The sequence below is a fragment of the Symsagittifera roscoffensis genome, chromosome 3 (assembly GCF_963678635.1).
Source record: "Symsagittifera roscoffensis chromosome 3, txSymRosc1.1, whole genome shotgun sequence".
NCBI lineage: Eukaryota > Metazoa > Xenacoelomorpha > Acoela > Convolutidae > Symsagittifera > Symsagittifera roscoffensis.
The window spans coordinates 72,951,775-72,972,473 of record NC_087064.1 but is presented as its reverse complement, the minus strand read 5'-3'; the positions used below and the strand labels follow the sequence as shown (position 1 = coordinate 72,972,473).

The 20,699-nt window shown below is 32.4% G+C and overlaps 2 protein-coding genes across 3 annotated transcripts in view; one reads left to right on the top strand and one right to left on the bottom strand.

Moving 5' to 3' along the window:
* Positions 1-20,699, top strand: part of LOC134842784 (disks large homolog 4-like) — a 574,432-nt gene that overhangs the window by 441,031 nt on the left and 112,702 nt on the right. The gene's annotated exons all lie outside the window — the stretch shown is intronic.
* On the bottom strand, positions 1,919-19,130 carry LOC134841825 (uncharacterized). The gene is made up of 4 exons (XM_063857863.1): positions 18,991-19,130; positions 8,616-8,784; positions 8,232-8,336; positions 1,919-2,002 (listed from the first exon to the last, which is right to left on the bottom strand). The coding sequence occupies exons 1-4, from the start codon at positions 19,128-19,130 to the stop codon at positions 1,919-1,921; spliced, it is 498 nt and encodes a 165-aa protein (XP_063713933.1).

Here is a 20,699-nt window from a genome sequence, read left to right as displayed (position 1 = left end):
GATTAACTCCAACTTTTCAAAGATACCCATAAAAATTAAAAAAATATATTGATAGAAATTGAAGATTGTGCTTTTAAACATTAAAAACAACAACTCGACGCCCAATTTATAGTGTAGAAAGTGTTTTAATAAAGTTATTTATGAAGATCAAATAAGTTCCAAGTAGCGCAATTAGTATTGTAAACCATTATGAACAATTCTTGCACAATAAATAGGATAGCCGGGTGCTGTGCAAGTATCCCACGATGTTCCGACCATATTCATAAAAAAAATGCACAAGGGTTTTTTGTTTTCCTTAAATTAAAGTTGTTTTGGTGCGTGGTGTGATTGAAGAACTTTAAAAACGTGCAGAAGTTAAGTGAAACAGCATAAAACTTGCTCTTAATAAACTAATAACAACTAAAAATTGGAAAAGAAATCAAAATATTTTTTTCAAAAGTTTTTAACTTTGTGCACAATGATTTTTAAGTTTGTTTTGAAGGCTCTTAATTCCACAGAAACGCTAAATGAAACTTCAAAAATCAATATTTCTTTTTTGGACAAAATCATGTTTTCCTAGCCTAAAAGCCTAGATTTAGGTTAAATTTTCAAATAACGAATGTTACTAGATCGTTTACTTGCTCGAAGTTGAACCAAAACTCAAAAATTTTCAACTAGTTTTTTTCGATACTTGTCAAAAAAATCATATCGTTCGAACTGAAACTGGCGCGAATTAACTTTGATATACCACTCGACCTATTTAGATCAGGATTTGGGGTATCTGATATTGCGTATCTGATATTCCAAAGAAAAAGAAAAAAACTACAACACACACACGAGTACAAATCTCCTTCCCACTTTCAATGGTCGGAACAAAATCCAAAATCTAAAGTGCTATTTCCGTTTGACTGCTGAAAAGTTTTTTCATTAACTGTAATTTTCTTGGAAATTTTTGTCCAGAAACTTATGATTGAAATCGAGATTTTAATTAAACGTCTCATTGACGATAGATCGTAATATTGTCAATAGTTGGTGTCAAAGGAGTGTTTGCTAGCAGCAGACGAAAATGTTAATGTCTAGAACAAATTTTGCAAAAGTAACTAGTCAAAAAAGCCCAGACTGTGAAAACACTTGTCCCACAAATGCAGTCAGATTGAAATTTACTCTCTAAAGACATAATTTGATTGTCAAGCTTCAGAAAAATTTCCCAATTCAGTGTATTGTTTTGATACGTATACAATTAAATTTTGATTATAAGAACAGTCCCAGTTGTCCAAATGAATCAAACTTTTGCAGTAAGGCACAGCTAAAAACGCTACAAAGCCAGGTTTTTGAAACTCTTGCGTTGCATTAAAAACGATGAAGCAATAAGTTTTCAGTAAGCGGCACAAAAATATATTATAAGATACATTCTGATTCAATTAATTTATTCTTTTTTAAATATCAAAAAACGGTACCAACACTATGCTTTAAAATGTGCAAAAAAATTTTGTCGTCACCTTAGTTGTTTGGTATGACCTGTCAAGTCTTAGAAAAAGTCTGTCAGAAGTGACCCTTGTGTAATTTTCAATGGCAACGTTGGGCGTTGGGTAAGTTAACAATGTCAAATTTTTGTTCAGCACTATCAACTGTTTTGTCAGGTCACAACAATAAATATCAATAGGAATCTAGGCTACAATTTATTTTACGTTAAAACTTCTTCTTTAGCCCGAGTGTGTATTTATTTCTAAAATAACAACTGTTTTGAGTTGGAAAGGTTTTTTTGCTTTGTCGGTTTGAATTTATAATATTTTTTTGCCATTTTTAAATAATCATCTTAAATATTGATTTGTTTGAGCAACTGCAATATTTAATTAGCAGATTTCAACGTCAATATTTATCAAAAAATTTTAATCGAAAGATAATCAAAAAATTTTACTTTGAAATTAACTTAATTAAATTAATTTATTGGATCAGCTTCATTGCACTCTTTCGATAGAACCAGACTGTTTCCCGACACTGGCTTATACTCTATTTTGCGCATCTGATATTCCAAAGAAAAAGACAAAACTAAAAAAAAAACACGAGTACAAATCTCCTTTCCGTTTTCAATGGTCGGAACAAAATCCAAAATCTAAAGTGTTATTTCCGTTTGACTGCTGAAAATTTTATTCATTAACTGTAATTAACTTGGAAATTTTTTGTCCAGAAAGTTATGAGTGAAATTGTTTAGCTCTTTATCGAGGTAACGTTTAAACGTCTCATTGACGATAGATCGTAAAATTGTCGAAAGTTAGTGTCAAAAGAATGCTAGCAGCAGACGAAAAATGTTAATGTCTAGAACAAGCTTTGCAAAAGTAACCAGTCAAAAAAGTCCAGACTGTAAAAACACTTGTCCCACAAGTGCAGTCAGATTGAAATTTACTCTCTAAAGACATAATTTGACTGTCAAAGCTTCAGAAAAATTTACAGTTTCAGTGTTTTGTTTTGATATATATACAATTAAATTTTGAATCTATGAACAATCCCGTAGAGTAAAGCTTCGTTGTCCAAACGAATCAAATTTTCACAGTAGGGCAGTGTTAAAAACGCTACAAAGTCAGGTTTTCGAAACTCTTGCGTTTCATTAAAAAAGGATGACGCAATAAGTTTTCAGTAAGCGATGCAAAAATATACTAAAACGTACATTCTAAAATATGCAACTGTTTTGAGTTGGAAACGTTATTTTTCTTTGTCGGTTTGAATTTTAACAAATTTTTTGCCACTTTTGCATAAGTGTCTTCTATATTGATTTGTTTGAGCAACTACAAAAGGCATGTCAATATTTATTGTTCTGATTTCGAAGAGAGTGACAGAATAATTGTGCTCGGGTCGGTTGATTCTCCAAACCAAATTCTCCAGACAAAATTTGACAAAATTTTTGTAGTCCGGATCTCAAACTTAAAACAAAAACATTTACCTGTGATCCAACGGCGTAATTGGGAAGTTATAGGGGTTTAAAGAGTACCATTTTGACCAACTTAGGAGAAAAAACGCGCGAAATATTTCGTGCTTTTAAAACGTGAGCGGAAATTTAGTCCGGCTTAGAATATCATTCAAATTGAACTCGAGCATGCTATTTGGTCTTATCTGTCGTATTAAACTGGCAAAATGATTTAGATGACAATACTTGATTCCATCTATGTCTATAAAACTTGCGCGTCGTTTTCTGACATGTTTTTTTTCCAGGATAAAAAAGTTAAGTTTTTTTTTCGCGAAAATCTCGCGTAGTCTCAGAAAGGCCTCGTTATAAATCATTGCTTCTCTAAGCTCGATTAAATGTATAAAACAATAAAGACTGTTGTCGTATTTGGAACACAAAATTTTCCCACATCAGGAATCTGAAAAAATCATTTCAACATAGATAAACAAGAAAAATTGTTTTCTCAGTTTTTTCACTAAATTTTATTCAATTTAGAATACTATTATTTCTCTATAAGTTCACGAATAATGATTTTTTCAATTATTTTTCAATTTACGTCAAAAGGTTGTTGTTCTTAGCTTAAGATGCAATTGAAGAATCCAACTTAAGTCAGAAAGTTGAGGTATTAATAATTAAAACTATAAACTAATTGCTGAAGATCTAGAGGAAAATAGTTTCCAAGCCTCAACAGAGAACAACTTGTAAGGATCAACAGAAACAGTTTATAAGCATCAATTCTAGGTCCTCTACTTTTCATTCTGTTTATTAATGATATACCAAAATTCAATGCAAACACAAGTGTCTATCTCTATGCCAATTATACAGTCATCAAACTCGGACTGAAAAATCAATACTGATTGAAAACCTTGATAATACATTAACAAAAGCAAAGGAATGTTTGGAAAAAAGCAAACTGACTTTGAAATTAGATAAAACTAAAACAATTAGGTTCACAAAACGGAATGAAAAAAACAAGTATTTGATTAAAATCAACGAGGAAGCCAATGAGCAAAATTTTGTTTTCAAATATCTGGGTTTGTATCTCAATAGAAAACAGCGTTTAAATTTTTGATATTTAAAGCGTCAATTATCTAAGCGTTGATTGCTCTGTAATTTTTATCACCACGTGTAGAAATAAACTAAACGCTGTGATATTTGACGCTAAGTAAAAACTGTGGAATTGTTTATCAACTGCGTAAGATTTTAAACAGACCGCAACTGAACCAGTTCTACCAAGCATACGTTAAAGTTGTTATTGAACATGGCGTGTTAATATACGGGTCGACTTCCAAATCAACCTTTGACAAGATTGATCTCATTGTTAACAGAATAACTAGAGTCTTAAATTTCAAGAAAAAATTCGAACCGGTATATTTGTTGCGCGAATAAATGAAAATATATAACACAAAAAAAGTTCATTTTAAAACTTCTCTGTAAAACTATTTGCGGTGAATGTGAATCTGTGACTCTCAGCAAACTAATCAAATCTGATGAACTATTCAAATTACATCATAATCATAAACGAATAAAGAAATTAGTGATCAACATTAAACAACACCATAAGTTTTCAGTTGTTTTTAGAATTTGAAAACTCTATAACTGTCTCACAAACTTTTTCCGGCTTTTTTGGATTGATTAGCAATAAGACAAGTAATGAAATTAACAATTTTCTCCATAAGTTTCTAGAGACGACATTAATAGGAAATTAAGAGTTAATAATTTTAATACATTGCACCACCATCCCAGTTAAAACCTGTTCTTTTTTGAGCTAATAGACGTCCGAAAACAGGCAGAGTTTGTCTAATGACGGTTCCCCAGATTGAGTTCTTTCAAGTGGTCTTTTATATAAACTATATTGATAAATGTGAACCTATGCTGGAAACAATTTATTACTATTATTATGAGGATTGCTGTCTCGTCCCTATCTCTGTGTAGTTTTGTCCGAAAAAGAAAAAACTAAAAAAAAACACAAGTACAAATCTCCTGCCCGTTTTCAATGGTCGGAACAAAATCCAAAATCTAAAGTGTTATTTCCGTTTGACTGCTGAAAATTTTTTTGAATAACTGTAATTTTCTTGGAAATTTTTGTCCAGAAAGTTATGATTGAAATTGTTTAGCTCTTTATCAAAGTTACTTTGAAACGACTCATTGACGATAGATCGTAAAATTGTCGAAAGTTAGTGTCAAAAGAATGCTAGCAGCAGACGAAAAATGATAATGTCTAGAACAAGCTTTGCAAAAGTAACTAGTCAAAAAAGTCCAGACTGTAAAAACACTTGTCCCACAAATGCAGTCAGATTGAAATTTACTCTCTAAAGACCTATTTTGACTGTCAAAGCTTCAGAAAAACTTACAGTTTCAGTGTTTTGTTTTGGCATATATACAATTAAATTTTGAATATATGAAAAATCCCGTAGAATAAAGCTTCGTTGTCCATACGAATCAAATTTTCACAGTAAGGCAGTGTTAAAAACACTACAAAGCTTGGTTTTTGAAACTCCTGCGTTTCATTAAAAAAGGATGAGGCAATTTATTTTTCAGCAAGCGATGCAAAAACATACTAAAAGATACATTCTGCTTCAATTAATTTATTTTTTTAATTATTAAAAAAACGCTACCAACACTATGCTCTAAATTGTGCAAAAAAAATTTTGTCGTCACTTCAGTTATTTGGTATGACCTGTCAAGTCTTAGAAAAAGTCTGTCAGAAATGTACCTTGGGTAATTGTCAATGGTATCGTTGGGTAACTTAACAATATCATGCTTTTGCTCGGCACTATCAACTGTTTTGTCAGGACAAAACAATAAATATCAATGGGAATCTAGGCTACAAATTTTTCTGCATAAAATTTTTTCCTAAGCCCGACTGTGTATTTTTATCTAAAATATGCAACTGTTTTGAGTTGGAAACGTTATTTTTCTTTGTCGGTTTGAGTTTTAACAATATTTTTGCCACTTTTGCATAAGTGTCTTCTATATTGATTTGTTTGAGCAACTACAAAAGGCATGTCAATATTTATTGTTCTGATTTCGAAGAGAGTGAGAGAATAATTGTGCTCGGGTCGGTTGATTCTCCGAATCAAATTTTCCAAACAAAATTCGACAAATTTTTTGTAGTCCGGATCTCAAACTTAAAACAAAAACATTTACCTGTGATCCAACGGGGTAATTGTGAAGTTATAGGAGTTTAAAGATTACCAATTTAACCAACTTAGGAAAAAAAACGCGCGAAATATTTCGTGCTTTTAAAACGTGAGCGAAAATTTAGTACGGCTTAGAATATCATTCAAATTGAACTCGAGCATGCCATTTGGTCTCATCTGTCGTACTAAACTGGCAAAATGATTTAGATGACAATACTTGATTCCATCTATACCTATAAAACTTGCGCGTCGTTTTTTGACATGTTTTTTTCCAGGATAAAAAAGTTAAGTTTTTTTCGCGAAAATCTCGCGTAGTCTCAGAAAGGCCTCGTTATAAATCATTGCTTCTCTAAGCTCGATTAAATGTATAAAACAATAAAGACTGTTGTCGTATTTGGAACACAAATTTTTCCCATATCAGGAATCTGAAAAAATCATTTCTACATAGATTAACAAGAAAAATTGTTTTCTCAGTTTTTTCACTAAAATTTGTTCAATTTAAAATACTAATATTTTTCTATAAGTTCACGAATAATGATTTTTTAAATTATCTTTCAATTTACGTCAAAAGGTTGTTGTTCTTAGCTTAAGATGCAATAGAAGAATCAAACTTAAGTCAAAAAGTTGAGGTATTAATAATTAAAATTATAAACTAATTGCTGAAGATCTAGAGGAAAACAGTTTTCAAGCCTCAACAAACCTCTACTTTTCATTCTGTTTATTAATGATATACCAAAATTCAATGCAAACACAAGTGTCTATCTCTATGCCAATTATACAGCCATCAAAACTCGGACTGAAAAATCAATACTGATTGAAAACCTTGATAATACATTGACAAAAGCAAAGGAATGTTTGGACAAAAGCGAACTGACTTTGAAATTAGATAAAACTAAAACAATTAGGTTCACAAAACGGAATGAAAAAACAAGTATTTGATTAAAATGAACAAGGAAGCCAATGAGCGAAATTTTGTTTTCAAATATCTGGGTTTGTATCTCAATAAAACACGGCGTTTAAATTTTTGATATTTAAAGCGTCAATTATCACAGCGTTAATTGCTCTGTAATTTTTATCACCACGTGTAGAATTAAATTAAACGCTGTGATATTTGCTGCTAAGTAAAAACTGTGGAATTGTTTATCAACTGCGTAAGATTTTAAATAGACTGCAACTGAACCAGTTTTACCAAGCATACGTTAAAGTTGTTATTGAACATGGCGTGTTAATATACGGGTCGACTTCCAAATCAAACTTTGACAAGATTGATCTCATTTTTAACAGAATAACTAGAGTCTTAAATTTCAAGAAAAACTTCGAACCGGTATATTTGTTGCACGAATAAATGAAAATATATAATATAAAAAAAGTTCATTTTAAAACTTCTCTGTAAAACTATTTGCGATGATTGTGAATCTGTGACTCTCAGCAAACTAATCATATCTGATGAACTATTCAAATTACATCATAATCATAAACGAATAAAGGATTTAGTGATCAATTCTAAACAACACCATAAGTTTTCAGTTGTTTTTAGAACTTGAAAACTCTATAACTGCCTCACAAACTTTTTCCGGCTTTTTAAGATTGATTAGCAAAAATACAATTAATGAAATTAACAATTTTCTCCATAAGTTTCTAAAGACGACATTAATAGGAAATTGAGAGTTAATAGTTTTAATACATTGCACCACCATCCCAGTTAAAACTTGTTCTTTTTTGAGCTCAGAGACGTCCAAAAACAGGCAGAATTTGTCTAATGACGGTTCCCCAGATTGGGTTCTTTCAAGTGGTCTTTTGTAGAAAGTATTTTGATCAATGTGAACATATGCTGGAAACAATTTATTACTATTATTTTGAGGATTGCTGTCTCGTCCCTACCTCTGTGTAGTTTTGTCCGAAAAAAGATTTTCTCGTGTCTGAATAATCTCTTTTGAACTTTTTTGAATTTGCATATCCAGTGCTCAGTTTGGCCTCGTAATGTGAATTTAGTTACTATCAGGTTTTGTGAAATTTAATCATCTTGCAACTTTCCTATACTTTGCATCCCATTTAGAGAGCCTAGTTCTTTCAGAGTGGTTATTTGGTGGCGAAGACTTTATTGATTAAGATTCTGTTCACATTGTTAAAAGTTTCGAATAGCATTTGTTCATCAAGAACTGACTCACCTCCTTGTCTTTCTCTAGATTAGCTCTGTGTTGGTTGATGAGTTTCCTCTCCTGTTCCAACTTGAAAGACAATTGCTTCAGACGCCTAGCCTCCTCCTTGTTCACCTGTTTTATATTATTGCAGTGATATCACTCTTGAAACGAAGTTTACTCAGATTGGTAAGCCAATAACAGAAAGACCACAATTTCTACCAATCGTTGTCTTTTAGTAATTTATGTATCCAAACGCTTGAGATCCAAACGCTTTTATGTTTGTTAGCTTCCCCCATGAATTAGTTTAAGATTTGCTTTTAACTGGGACCTACCATTTGCTATCCTTCTACTACGTTAGATTTAAAAATATATTTTGCAATTATTTTCAAACGGCTTGTAAATACTGCCGACCTGCTTCTGTCCTGCGACTTCCTGCTGAGCTGTGAGGAGATCTAAGGAGGCTCCGATGGAGGAGTTGCTCCTGGACATCCGGTGGAACCCTTTTCCTCTCTTCTCCTCTCCACCCTTCTTACTGATAGCTGTTGAACTATTGCGCCCACTGTCATCTCGGTGCTCTTTTCTGATAATACATGAATATTAACAAACACTGGGCAAATTTAACAGAAGAACAGATGTCATTGAGTTTGAGTTGAAATGTTCAGAATATCCAAATTGAGACCTTTTTCTTAAAAAAATAATTTCTGGAGTTCGTTTTAGAGTTTTCGTCTGTCGCGAAATTGTATTTCTGGGAGTTAGAATGTGTTAATTGGGTTACTTTCTGATATGCAGATCAAAATTTTCTTTTTTATCTCTCGCTCAGTAATGGAATTGAAGTCAATTTTTTGTTCAAACCTTTGATTCTGGTTGAGGGGTTGAGGTAAATTTTATGCTGTAAAAATATTTTTTCTCATCTGATCTAACCCAGATCCAGTCGTCTTGAACATCTTAGTAAGATTTGGAAAAGCATTGAATTTCATTAAAAATAGCAAAAAATCTCTTGAAGTATTTTGGTATTTTATAAGAATTTAAACAGTCCAAAAATCATGAAATGAAATCTGTATTATGGCCCTGCAGTTCATCAGGTGAATTTGAGATATTCTCAGAAAATCTTGAAAAGATTTTCCAGATTCTTCAAGATTTTTTGAAATTCTTTAATGATTTTGTAAAGATAATCAAAAAATTTTACTTTGAAATTAACTTGATTAAATTAATTTATTGGATCAGCTTCATTGCACTCTTTCTATAGAACCAGACTGTTTCCCGACACTGGCTTATACTCTATTTTGCGCATCTGATATTCCAAAGAAAAAGAAAAAACTAAAAAAAAAACACGAGTACAAATCTCCTTTCCGTTTTCAATGGTCGAAACAAAATCCAAAATCTAAAGTGTTATTTCCGTTTGACTGCTGAAAATTTTATTCATTAACTGTAATTATCTTGGAAATTTTTTGTCCAGAAAGTTATGATTGAAATTGTTTAGCTCTTTATCGAGGTAACGTTTAAACGTCTCATTGACGATAGATCGTAAAATTGTCGAAAGTCAGTGTCAAAGGAATGCTAGCAACAGACGAAAAATGTTAATGTCTAGAACAAGCTTTGCAAAAGTAACTAGTCAAAAAAAACCAGACTGTAAAAAAACTTGTCTCACAAATGCAGTCAGATTGAAATTTACTCTCTAAAGACATAATTTGACTGTCAAAGCTTCAGAAAAATTTACAGTTTCAGTGTTTTGTTTTGATATATATACAATTAAATTTTGAATCTATGAACAATCCCGTAGAACAAAGCTTCGTTGTCCAAACAAATCAAATTTTCACAGTAGGGCAGTGTTAAAAACGCTACAAAGTCAGGTTTTTGAAACTCTTGCGTTTCATTAAAAAAGGATGAGGCAATAAGTTTTCAGTAAGCGATGCAAAAACATACTAAAAGATACATTCTGCTTCAATTAATTTATTTTTTTAATTATTAAAAAAACGGTACCAACACAATGCTCTAAAATGTGCAAAAAAATTTTTGTCGTCACTTCTGTTATTTGGTATGACCTGTCAAGTCTTAGAAAAAGTCTGTCAGAAATGTACCTTGGGTAATTGTCAATGGTATCGATGGGTAACTTAACAATATCAGGCTTTTGCTTGGCACTATCAACTGTTTTGTCAGGACAAAACAATAAATATCAATGGGAATCTAGGCTACAATTTTTTTTGCATAAAATTTTTTCTTTAGCCCGAGTGGGTATATATATCTAAAATATGCAACTGTTTTGAGTTGGAAACGTTATTTTTCTTTGTCGGTTTGAATTTTAACAAATTTTTTGCCACTTTTGCATAAGTGTCTTCTATATTGATTTGTTTGATCAACTACAAGAGGCATGTCAATATTTATTGTTCTGATTTCGAAGAGAAGGAGAGAATAATTGTGCTCGGGTCGGTTGATTCTCCAAACCAAATTCTCCAGACAAAATTCGACAAAATTTTTGTAGTCCGGATCTCAAACTTAAAACAAAAAACATTTACCTGTGATCCAACGGGGTAATTGGCAAGTTATAGGGGTTTAAAGATTACCAATTTGACCAACTTAGGAGAAAAAACGCGCGAAATATTTCGTGCTTTTAAAACGTGAGCGGAAATTTATTCCGGCTTAGAGTATCATTCAAATTGAACTCGAGCATGCTAAGCGGTGTCATCTGTCGTACTAAACTGGCAAAATGATTTAGATGACAATACTTGATTCCATCTATGTCTATAAAACTTGCGCGTCGTTTTTTGACATGTTTTTTTCCAGGATAAAAAAGTTAAGTTTTTTTTTCGCGAAAATCTCGCGTAGTCTCAGAAAGGCCTCGTTATAAATCATTGCTTCTCTAAGCTCGATTAAATGTATAAAACAATAAAGACTGTTGTCGTATTTGGAACAAAAATTTTTCCCATATCAGGAATCTGAAAAAATCATTTCTACATAGATTAACAAGAAAAATTGTTTTCTCAGTTTTTTCACTAAAATTTGTTCAATTTAAAATACTAATATTTCTCTATAAGTTCACGAATAATGATTTTTTAATTTATCTTTCAATTTACGTCAAAAGGTTGTTGTTCTTAGCTTAAGATGCAATAGAAGAATCAAACTTAAGTCAGAAAGTTGAGGTATTAATAATTAAAATTATAAACTAATTGCTGAAGATCTAGAGGAAAACAGTTTCCAAGCCTCAACAAACCTCTACTTTTCATTCTGTTTATTAATGATATACCAAAAATCAATGCAAACACAAGTGTCTATCTCTATGCCAATTATACAGCCATCAAAACTCGGACTGAAAAATCAATACTGATTGAAAACCTTGATAATACATTGACAAAAGCAAAGGAATGTTTGGACAAAAGCAAACTGACTTTGAAATTAGATAAAACTAAAACAATTAGGTTCACAAAACGGAATGAAAAAACAAGTATTTGATTAAAATGAACAAGGAAGCCAATGAGCGAAATTTTGTTTTCAAATATCTGGGTTTGTATCTCAATAAAACACGGCGTTTAAATTTTTGATATTTAAAGCGTCAATTATCACAGCGTTAATTGCTCTATAATTTTTATCACCACGTGTAGAATTAAATTAAACGCTGTGATATTTGCTGCTAAGTAAAAACTGTGGAATTGTTTATCAACTGCGTAAGATTTTAAATAGACTGCAACTGAACCAGTTTTACCAAGCATACGTTAAAGTTGTTATTGAACATGGCGTGTTAATATACGGGTCGACTTCCAAATCAAACTTTGACAAGATTGATCTCATTTTTAACAGAATAACTAGAGTCTTAAATTTCAAGAAAAACTTCGAACCGGTATATTTGTTGCACGAATAAATGAAAATGTATAATATAAAAAAAGTTCATTTTAAAACTTCTCTGTAAAACTATTTGCGATGATTGTGAATCTGTGACTCTCAGCAAACTAATCATATCTGATGAACTATTCAAATTACATCATAATCATAAACGAATAAAGGAATTAGTGATCAATTCTAAACAACACCATAAGTTTTCAGTTGTTTTTAGAACTTGAAAACTCTATAACTGCCTCACAAACTTTTTCCGGCTTTTTTGGATTGATAAGCAAAAAGACAATTAATGAAATTAACAATTTTCTCCATAAGTTTCTAAAGACGACATTAATAGGAAATTAAGAGTTAATAATTTTAATACATTGCACCACCATCCCAGTTAAAACCTGTTCTTTTTTGAGCTCAGAGACGTCCAAAAACAGGCAGAATTTGTCTAATGACGGTTCCCCAGATTGGGTTCTTTCAAGTGGTCTTTTATAGAAAGTATTTTGATCAATGTGAACATTTGCTGGAATGAATTTATTACTATTATTATGAGGATTGCTGTCTCGTCCCTACCTCTGTGTAGTTTTGTCCGAAAAAAGATTTTCTCGTGTCTGAATGATCTCTTTTGAACTTTTTTGAATTTGCATATCCAGTGCTCAGTTTGGCCTCGTAATGTGAATTTAGTTACTATCAGGTTTTGTGAAATTTAATCATCTTGCAACTTTCCTATACTTTGCATCCCATTTAGAGAGCCTAATTCTTTCAGAGTGACTATTTCGTGGCAAAAATTTTATTGATTAAGATTCTGTTCACACTGTTAAAAGTTTCGAACTGCGTTTGTTCATCAAGAACTGACTCACCTCTTTGTCTGTCTCTAGATTAGCTCTGTGTTGGTTGATGAGTTTCCTCTCCTGTTCCAATTTGAGAGACAATTTCTTCAGACGCCTAGCCTCCTCCTTGTTCACCTGTTTTATATTATTGCGGTGATACCACCCACTCTTGAAATGAAACTTAAAAGCTACCCAATCTCAACCCAACCAAAAAGACCACACTTTGAGTTATTTATGTATCTAAAGTTTTGAGATCCAAACGCTTTTATGTTTGTTAGCTTCCCCATGAATTAGTTTAAAATTTGCTTTTAACTGGGACCTACCAATTGCTATCCTTCTACTACGTTAGATTTAAAAGTATATTTTGCAATTATTTTCAAACGGCTTGTAAATAGTGCCGACCTGCTTCTGTCCTGCGACTTCCTGCTGAGCTGTGAGGAGATCTAAGGAGGCTCCGATGGAGGAGTTGCTCCTGGACATCCGGTGGAACATTTGTCCTCTCTTCTCCTCTCCACCCTTCTTACTGATAACTGTTGAACTATTGCGCCCACTGTCATCTCGGTGCTCTTTTCTTATAATACATGAATATTAACAAACACTGGGCAAATTTAACAGAAGAACAGATGACATTGAGTTTGAGTTGAAATGTTCAGAATATCCATATTGAGACCTTTTTCTTAAAAAAATAATTTCTGGAGTTCGTTTCTAGAGTTTTCGTCTGTCGCGAAATTGTATTTCTGGGAGTTAGAATGTGTTAATTGGGTTACTTTCTGATATGCAGATCAAAATTTTCTTTTTTATCTATCGCTCAGTAATGGAATTGAAGTCAATTTTTTGTTCAAACCTTTGATTCTGGTTGAGGGGTTGAGGTAAATTTTATGCTGTAAAAATATCTTTTCTCATCTGATCTAACCCAGATCCAGTCGTCTTGAACATCTTAGTAAGATTTGGAAAAGCATTGAATTTCATTAAAAATAGCAAAAAATCTCTTGAAGTATTTTGGTATTTTATAAGAATTTAAACAGTCCAAAAATCATGAAATGAAATCTGTATTATGGCCCTGCAGCTCATCAGGTGAATTTGAGATATTCTCAGAAAATCTTGAAAAGATTTTCCAGATTCTTCAAGATTTTTTGAAATTCTTTAATGATATTGTAAAGATAATCAAAAAATTTTACTTTGAAATTAACTTAATTAAATTAATTTATTGGGTCAGCTTCATTGCACTCTTTCTATAGAACCAGACTGTTTCCCGACACTGGCTTATACTCTATTTTGCGCATCTGATATTCCAAAGAAAAAGAAAAAACTAAAAAAAGAACACGAGTACAAATCTCCTTTCCGTTTTCAATGGTCGAAACAAAATCCAAAATCTAAAGTGTTATTTCCGTTTGACTGCTGAAAATTTTATTCATTAACTGTAATTATCTTGGAAATTTTTTGTCCAGAAAGTTATGATTGAAATTGTTTAGCTCTTTATCGAGGTAACGTTTAAACGTCTCATTGACGATAGATCGTAAAATTGTCGAAAGTCAGTGTCAAAGGAATGCTAGCAACAGACGAAAAATGTTAATGTCTAGAACAAGCTTTGCAAAAGTAACCAGTCAAAAAAGTCCAGACTGTAAAAACACTTGTCCCACAAGTGCAGTCAGATTGAAATTTACTCTCTAAAGACATAATTTGACTGTCAAAGCTTCAGAAAAATTAACAGTTTCAGTGTTTTGTTTTGATATATATACAATTAAATTTTGAATCTATGAACAATCCCGTAGAGTAAAGCTTCGTTGTCCAAACGAATCAAATTTTCACAGTAGGGCAGTGTTAAAAACGCTACAAAGTCAGGTTTTTGAAACTCTTGCGTTTCATTAAAAAAGGATGAGGCAATAAGTTTTCAGTAAGCGATGCAAAAACATACTAAAAGATACATTCTGCTTCAATTAATTTATTTTTTTAATTATTAAAAAAACGGTACCAACACAATGCTCTAAAGTGTGCAAAAAAATTTTTGTCGTCACTTCAGTTATTTGGTATGACCTGTCAAGTCTTAGAAAAAGTCTGTCAGAAATGTACCTTGGGTAATTGTCAATGGTATCGATGGGTAACTTAACAATATCAGGCTTTTGCTTGGCACTATCAACTGTTTTGTCAGGACAAAACAATAAATATCAATGGGAATCTAGGCTACAATTTTTTTTGCATAAAATTTTTTCTTTAGCCCGAGTGGGTATTTATATCTAAAATATGCAACTGTTTTGAGTTGGAAACGTTATTTTTCTTTGTCGGTTTGAATTTTAACACATTTTTTGCCACTTTTGCATAAGTTTCTTCTATATTGATTTGTTTGAGCAACTACAAGAGGCATGTCAATATTTATTGTTCTGATTTCGAAGAGAAGGAGAGAATAATTGTGCTCGGGTCGGTTGATTCTCCAAACCAAATTCTCCAGACAAAATTCGACAAAATTTTTGTTGTCCGGATCTCAAACTTAAAACAAAAAACATTTACCTGTGATCCAACGGGGTAATTGGGAAGTTATAGGGGTTTAAAGATTACCAATTTGACCAACTTAGGAGAAAAAACCCGCGAAATATTTCGTGCTTTTAAAATGTGAGCGGAAATTTATTCCGGCTTAGAGTATCATTCAAATTGAACTCGAGCATGCTAAGCGGTCTCATCTGTCGTACTAAACTGGCAAAATGATTTAGATGACAATACTTGATTCCATCTATGTCTATAAAACTTGCGCGTCGTTTTTTGACATGTTTTTTTCCAGGATAAAAAAGTTAAGTTTTTTTTTTCGCGAAAATCTCGCGTAGTCTCAGAGAGGCCTCGTTATAAATCATTGCTTCTCTAAGCTCGATTAAAATATAAAACAATAAAGACTGTTGTCGTATTTGGAACACAAATTTTTCCCATATCAGGAATCTGAAAAAATCATTTCTACATAGATTAACAAGAAAAATTGTTTTCTCAGTTTTTTCACTAAAATTTGTTCAATTTAAAATACTAATATTTCTCTATAAGTTCACGAATAATGATTTTTTAATTTATTTTTCAATTTACGTCAAAAAGTTGTTGTTCTTAGCTTAAGATGCAATAGAAGAATCAAACTTAAGTCAGAAAGTTGAGGTATTAATAATTAAAATTATAAACTAATTGCTGAAGATCTAGAGGAAAACAGTTTCCAAGCCTCAACAAACCTCTACTTTTCATTCTGTTTATTAATGATATACCAAAATTAAATGCAAACACAAGTGTCTATCTCTGTGCCAATTATACAGCCATCAAAACTCGGACTGAAAAATCAATATTGATTGAAAACCTTGATAATACATTGACAAAAGCAAAGGAATGTTTGGACAAAAGCGAACTGACTTTGAAATTAGATAAAACTAAAACAATTAGGTTCACAAAACGGAATGAAAAAACAAGTATTTAATTAAAACGAACAAGGAAGCCAATGAGCAAAAATTTGTTTTCAAATATCCGGGTTTGTATCTCAATAAAAAACTGCGTTTAAATTTTTGATATTTAAAGCGTCAATTATCACAGCGTTGATTGCTCTGTAGTTTTTATCACCACGTGTAGAATTAAATTAAACGCTGTGATATTTGACGCTAAGTAAAAACTGTGGAATTATTTATCAACTGCGTAAGATTTTAAACAGACCGCAACTGAACCAGTTTTACCAAGCATACGTTAAAGTTGTTATTGAACATGGCGTGTTAATATACGGGTCGACTTCCAAATCAAACTTTGACAAGATTGATCTCATTATTAACAGAATAACTAGAGTCTTAAATTTCAAGAAAAAATTCGAACCGGTATATTTGTTGCGCGAATAAATGAAAAAATATAATATAAAAAAAGTTCATTTTAAAACTTCTCTGTAAAACTATTTGCGGTAAATGTGAATCTGTGACTCTCAGCAAACTAATCATATCTGATGAACTATTCAAACTACATCATAATCATGAACGAATAAAGAAATTAGTGATCAACTCTAAACAACACCATAAGTTTTCAGTTGTTTTTAGAACTTGAAAACTCTATAACTGTCTCACAAACTTTTTCCGGCTTTTTTGGATTGATTAGAAAAAAGACAAGTAAAGAAATTAACAACTTTCTCCATAAGTTTCTAGAGACGACATTAATTGGAAATGAAGAGTTAATAATTTTAATACATTGCACCACCATCCCAGTTAGAACCTGTTCTTTTTTGAGCTCAGAGACGTCCGAAAACAGGCAGAATTTGTCTAATGACGGTTCCCCAGATTGGGTTCTTTCAAGTGGTCTTTTATATAAATTATATTGATCAATGTGAACCTATGCTGTAAACAATTTATTACTTTTATTATGAGGATTGCTGTCTCGTCCCTACCTCTGTGTAGTTTTGTCCGAAAAAAGATTTTCTCGTGTCTGAATGATCTATTTTGACTTTTTTGAGTTTGCCTATCCAGTGCTCAGTTTGGCCTTGTAATGTGAATTTAGTTACTATCAGGTTTTGTGAAATTTCAATCATCTTGCAACTTTCCTATACTTTGCATCCCATTTAGAGAGCCTAGTTCTTTCAGAGTGACTATTTCGTGGCGAAGATTTTATTGATTAAGATTCTGTTTACATTGTTAAAAGTTTCGAAATGCGTTTGTTCATCAAAAACTGACTCACATCCTTGTCTTTCTCTGGATTAGCTCTGTGCTGGTTGATGAGTTTCCTCTCCTGTTCCAGTTTGAGAGACAATTGCTTCAAACGCCTAGCCTCCTCCTTGTTCACCTGTTTTATATTTTTGAGGTGATAACACCTACTCTTGAAATGAAATTTAAAAGCTACCCAATCTCAACCCAACCAAAAAGACCACACTTTGAATTATTTATGTATCTAAAGTTTTGAGATTCCAACGCTTAATGTTTGTTGGCTTCCCCCATGAATTAGTTAAAAATTTGTTTTTAACTGGGACTTACCATTTGCTATCCTTCTACAACGTTAGATTTAGAAGTATGTTTTGCGATTATTTTTTTCAAACAGCTTGTAAATACCCCCGACCTGCTTCTGTCCTGCGACTTCCTGCTGAGCTGTGAGGAGATCTAAGGAGGCTCCGATGGAGGAGTTGCTCCTGGACATCCAGTGGAACCCTTGTCCTCTCTTCTCCTCCCCACCCTTCTTAATGAGAGCTGTTAAACTATTATACCCACTGTCATCTCGGTGCTCTTTTCTGATAATACATGAATATTAACAAACACTGGGCAATTTTGACAGAAGTCATTGAGTTTGAGTTGAAATGTTCAGAATATCCAAATTGAGACCTTTTTATTAAAAAGTTAATTTCTGGAAATCTTTTCTAGAGTTTTTTGTTTGTCACGAAATTGCATTTTTGAAAGTTAGAGTGTGTTAATTGGGTTACTTTCTGATATGCGGATCAAAATTTTCTTTTTTTATCTATCGCCCAGTAATGGAATTGAAGTCAATTTTTTGTTCAAACCATTGTTTCTGGTTGAGGTAAATTTTGTGCTGTAAAAAATTCTTTTTTCATCTGATCTAACCCAGATCCAGTCGTCTTGAATATCTTAGTAAGATATTGAAAAACATTGAATTTCATCACAAATAGCAAAACATCTCTTAAAATGTTTGGTATTTTATAAGAATTTAAACAGGCCAAAAATCATGACAGGAAATCTGTATGATGGCTCTGCAGCTCATCAGGTGAATTTGAGATATTCTCAGAGAATCTTGAAAAGATCTTCCAGATTCTTCAAGATTTTTTGAAATTCTTAAATGATTTTGTAAAATATTTTACTTTGAAATTAACTTAATTAAATTAATTTATTGGATCAGCTTCATTACAATCTTTGGATGGAACCAGATTGTTTCAAGACACTGGCTTATACTCTATTTTGTCTAGCAAGCACCATTATCAGTTTCATCTAGGCCATAAAATGATACTTATGATGGCCATCAAAAAAGTATAAATTTCAAGTCCATCTTGATTTCTCAAAAACTCGCGATTTAATTTCAATGCTCATATTTCTGCAAGGGCAAAATTTTGATAGCCTAAAGTTCTTTTGTAAGTTTATGGACCTGAAATGGGTTGAAGGCCTATAAAAAGAGAGTTATTGAATGATTTCAAAACTTTGCGTTTTCACCTTGCAGTCGTTCCACCTCCAGCTTCTCGGCTACTGGAATCACGTGACCTAATTGGTCTCTCGTGCTCATCATAAGTGCCAGCCCCAGTTTTTGTTGCATCCTTCGAGTCACGAGCTGTTTTGTTCTCTCGATTGCTCATTTTATTGCTTCATGTTATTTGTTATGTAAAACATCAATATAAAAGTTAAATGCTTTTGTTACGAAGGTAGCACGTACGTAGTAACTTGTTATTTTAAAATTAAATACAGATAACAATTTAAGTTTCATACTTATATTATAATGCGGTGTGGTCGACTCAAAATAGTTTTCAAGTCGATCAGTTTATTGAGTTTAGCAAATCTGCTTAATGCATCTCAAATTTTTTACAGCCCTTCAAAACGGCTTCAGAAACCAATTTGGACCAATGCTCTTCACTTTGAGTGTAAATTTCGAATATCTGTCCTTGCTGTACAATGTCTTTGATTTTATGGTTTCAATTTCAGACATGGCTGGTTCTTGCAGAAACATATAACAGAACCCTTTCAGTACTTGTTAACTTTAGTAAAAACAAAAACTCCATTCTTATCCAACGATCATTTCAAAATATTTTATTTTTTTTTGAATGAATAGTACTGAATTGTTCGGAGCTATATTGTGAGTAGTATATGTAAAGTAGAAATTGAGTCGAGTTCAGTAGAAAAACACGAAGTGATACGAAATCTGAGTGAACCGACCGCCCAAATTTTGGTGCACATAGATGTACACGCGCACTACTTGCAATCATTAAGTTTGTACCAAAATGCTCACTTTTGTGAATTACCAATGAGTGGTAGTGAGTGCGCATGATATGAAGCTGTTTCAGTCAAAATCATGATTATATGTACTTCAGTCGAAATGAACTGTTCAAAATTTTGATTTTTCTCGCAATGGTAGTTTGTTTCGGGTAGAAATCGCCGGGATGGGGGCGGGGGGGTATCGCTGACCTCCATGTATTAACAAAGGCTATAGAGTATCCGGTCAGCACTCTATGTAATAACATAGGGAAAAAATTCCCAATGTATTAAGATAGGGAATAGAATTGGTAAGCTTTCAGTGTGATGGTAAGAGAAAGGTAAAAAAACGGTATTTTAGATTTTGTGTGGGAATGTTTATTTTTTTTCGCAAAAATTTCGGCGCGCATTACCTAATTGATATATATCATTGGTATATAACGTTGAAATAGATTTTTCAATGTATTAAGATTGGTTATAGGTTTCAGAGTTTGAGTTGGTAAGATGGTAAGTTTCAGAACAATTTTTGGCGGCCAATTTTGCGGATGTTTAAGATATGAACGTTTTCTTATTCAGAAAACAAAAAATTTTTAACTCAAACGCAGCGTTTGAAAAGGATTATTGAAAAAAGTTAATTACAGAGAAAATGTATTAATTTACCGCATCGTAAACAAAGTTTGTTCATAAGTTGCAACTGCATGGTTACTCGTTTTAAATCCTCTATTAGTTGACTTCACTGCTTCATCCAGTACTTGTCGATACTTCACCATCGGGCCATTTCCAGAGTGTTCTAACGCGCGTTTGTTCAGTCCTTTACTGCTAAACTTATACTTTTGAATTTTGCTATCGTAACAGCAATAAATTTTACTACGCAGGCATAGCATTTCGGTGCATCTGAATTCCTCCTTGAATAATCTTGGTTCTCTTTTGTCATGTTTCTTATGTTTAGAAAAGTAAGT